A 2,500-nucleotide genomic window follows, 5' to 3' on the forward strand; every position below is an offset into this window, starting at 1 on the left:
TTCAAGAGCTTGCCAATTTTCTACCGTGGAATCTTCACCATATGGAGGTTGCTGGTGAAGGAGAGGCTGGGGGAAGATAATTCTCTGTTCTGGCTGTTACAGGAACCTGTGGTGCATGGAGAGCGTTTAGGCACCCCCTGCTGGGCAGGTTCAGCAGTTGCGGAAGTGTTTCGTAGGGCTGGGATCTTAACCTTGGGTTCTGTGGTGAATATCGCTGGATCTAAGTTGGACGATGCGGCTGCTCTAGCATCTGAGCTGGGAGTGAGGTCTGTGAGGAACATTAATAAAATGCTTGAACACTGGAAACACTGTCTAACCGGTCATGAAAGCCTAATGCTGGAAGGATATGGCAAGGGTCTGTTCAGGCCTCACAGAGATGATTCCTTTCCATGTCTTGGTATCTGCCCAGACTTTGGCAACTGTGCTGGGGTTTTCATTGATGACAAAAGCTATATTTGTTTAGATTTGTCTGAGGCAAAAGGTAAAGCACTGTATGAAATGATGGTCAAATGTTTAAATAAGGAAAGATTGCAAAATAGGGTCGATACACCTTGGAGGGGTCTTCTGCACTTGGGGGAAGATGTCAAACCTGAGTGGAGGAGTGTTTACAAGCCACCATTAACAAAAAAAATAGCTGACTTACAGTGGAGAGTTTTACATGGGATAGTTGCTGTCAATGCTTTTATTTCTGTTTTGAATCAGGATGTTACTGACATATGTCCGTTTTGTCCTTTCAGAGAGACTGTGTTCCACTGTTTTTTGGAGTGTAAACGCCTGGTGCCTTTGTTCTTGTTGCTGGAGAGGTTGTTTTGTAGGGTGGGAGAGGTGTTTTCTAAGCATATGTTCATCCTGGGTTTCAAGTATAGATTGATTACAAAACAGAAATCTCAGCTTTTGAATTTTATTTTAGGACAGGCAAAGATGGCCATCTACGTTAGTAGAAAGAGGAAGATTGATGACGCAGTGGTTGTTGATGTAGAGTTGCTGTTTAATAGGATGGTGAAAGCGAGAATAATGATTGACTTTAAGTTTTATAAGGCAATGAAGGATTTTGACCAATTCAGTATGATTTGGACCTATGATGATGTGTTGTGTTCTGTAATAGAGGATCAACTTATTTTCTCATTGGAAATGATGTGACGTTTTGTTTTTTTATTTTCTAGAACTTCTGTGTTCTGTTTCTTTGCAAAATGATTGTTAAGTCAAGCTTTTGTTAAATAAAGTTTTGGTTAAAAATCAAAATCTCTCTCTCTCTCTCTCTCTCTCTCTCTCTCTCTCTCTGTACAGATGGTTGAAGTTTGAGGAGGACGTAGAGGATGGAGGAGAGAGGTGGAGTAAACCCTACGTAGCGACGCTGTCTCTACACAGTCTGTTTGAGCTGAGGTCCTGCATCATCAACGGCAGTGTGTTACTGGACATGAGAGCTGACTGCATCGAGGAGATAGCAGGTCTGTCTGTCTGTCTGTCTGTCTGTCTGTCTGTCTGTCTGTCTGTCGGTCGGTCGGTCGGTCGGTCGGTCGGTCGGTCGGTCGGTCGGTCGGTCGGTCGGTCTGTCTGTCTGTCTGTCTGTCTGTCTGTCTGTCTGTCTGTCTGTCTGTCTGTCTGTCTGTCTGTCTGTCTGTCTGTCTGTCTGTCTGTCTGTCTGTCTGTCTGTCTGTCTGTCTGTCTGTCTGTCTGTCTGTCTGTCTGTCTGTCTGTCTGTCTGTCTGTCTGTCTGTCTGTCTGTCTGTCTGTCTGTCTGTGTTAAGGCAGACGAAGGAAACGTTGAATGCTAAATGAAAGTGAATTTAATAAAGTCGAAACAGAACAGGCTTCAAAACTCTCAGGCTGAAGGAGGCATCAAAGGTACAACTTATAAACAAGTCCAAAACATTTACTTATGGGTCCAAAGCTTCTCAAGCTGATGAATACCAAAGTCCTCCTGGTAGTCAGAGCTCATTGGAGCCGTGTGGGAGGCAGGCAGACAGACAGGCCAGAAGAGGAACAGGTTCTCAAACCAAAGATCTGCTGATCCAGAGATTCACAACTGACCTACTTTAGTACTGAGAGCACAGACGTGTGTGTTTATCACAGAGCACTGCGTGCAGTCACAGTCCTCATTCGGCCCAGACAGGGAGCGAGTGTGAGAAATCAGAACATTATTTTGATGCTTTCAACTGTTGTACGGACAGCAGGTGAAACGCAGTCACTGATTGGCCCGATCGTTTTCTGATTTCTCATTTTCTGAGCGAATCCGCGTTATCAGTCTGCCCAATGCCAGGATACTTATTAGTAGCCAGCCAGATGATTGCCGGATAGGGTCAATCCACACATGTCCGTTCGCGACCGTACGGCGTCGGTTCCGCGTCGGTTCCGAACATGGGATGGACCTTCCGGCGAACGGAAACGGTATGAAACGGACGCGAAACGGTCGCGAACGGACATGTGTGGATTGACCCACTGAGAACAGCCAGGTGAGTGCCAGGACACACCTGTATTCACCTGTTTCCTAGGCTGTGTG

At 45.8% G+C, this 2,500-nt stretch overlaps 1 protein-coding gene across 1 annotated transcript in view; it reads left to right on the forward strand.

Annotated features, from left to right (window-relative positions):
* The window catches only part of slc4a8 (solute carrier family 4 member 8), a gene marked incomplete at its 3' end in the record, with an annotated part of 115,646 nt that overhangs the window by 51,270 nt on the left and 61,876 nt on the right, over positions 1 to 2,500 (forward strand). Inside the window, exon 5 of the mRNA XM_084061933.1 lies at positions 1,288 to 1,448. Within this exon, the coding sequence (XP_083918059.1) occupies positions 1,288 to 1,448 (161 nt within the window). The remainder of the gene's footprint in view (positions 1 to 1,287; positions 1,449 to 2,500) is intronic.

This window comes from Gymnoscopelus microlampas (assembly GCF_963454915.1).
Source record: "Gymnoscopelus microlampas genome assembly, chromosome: 7".
Taxonomy (NCBI): Eukaryota; Metazoa; Chordata; class Actinopteri; order Myctophiformes; family Myctophidae; genus Gymnoscopelus; species Gymnoscopelus microlampas.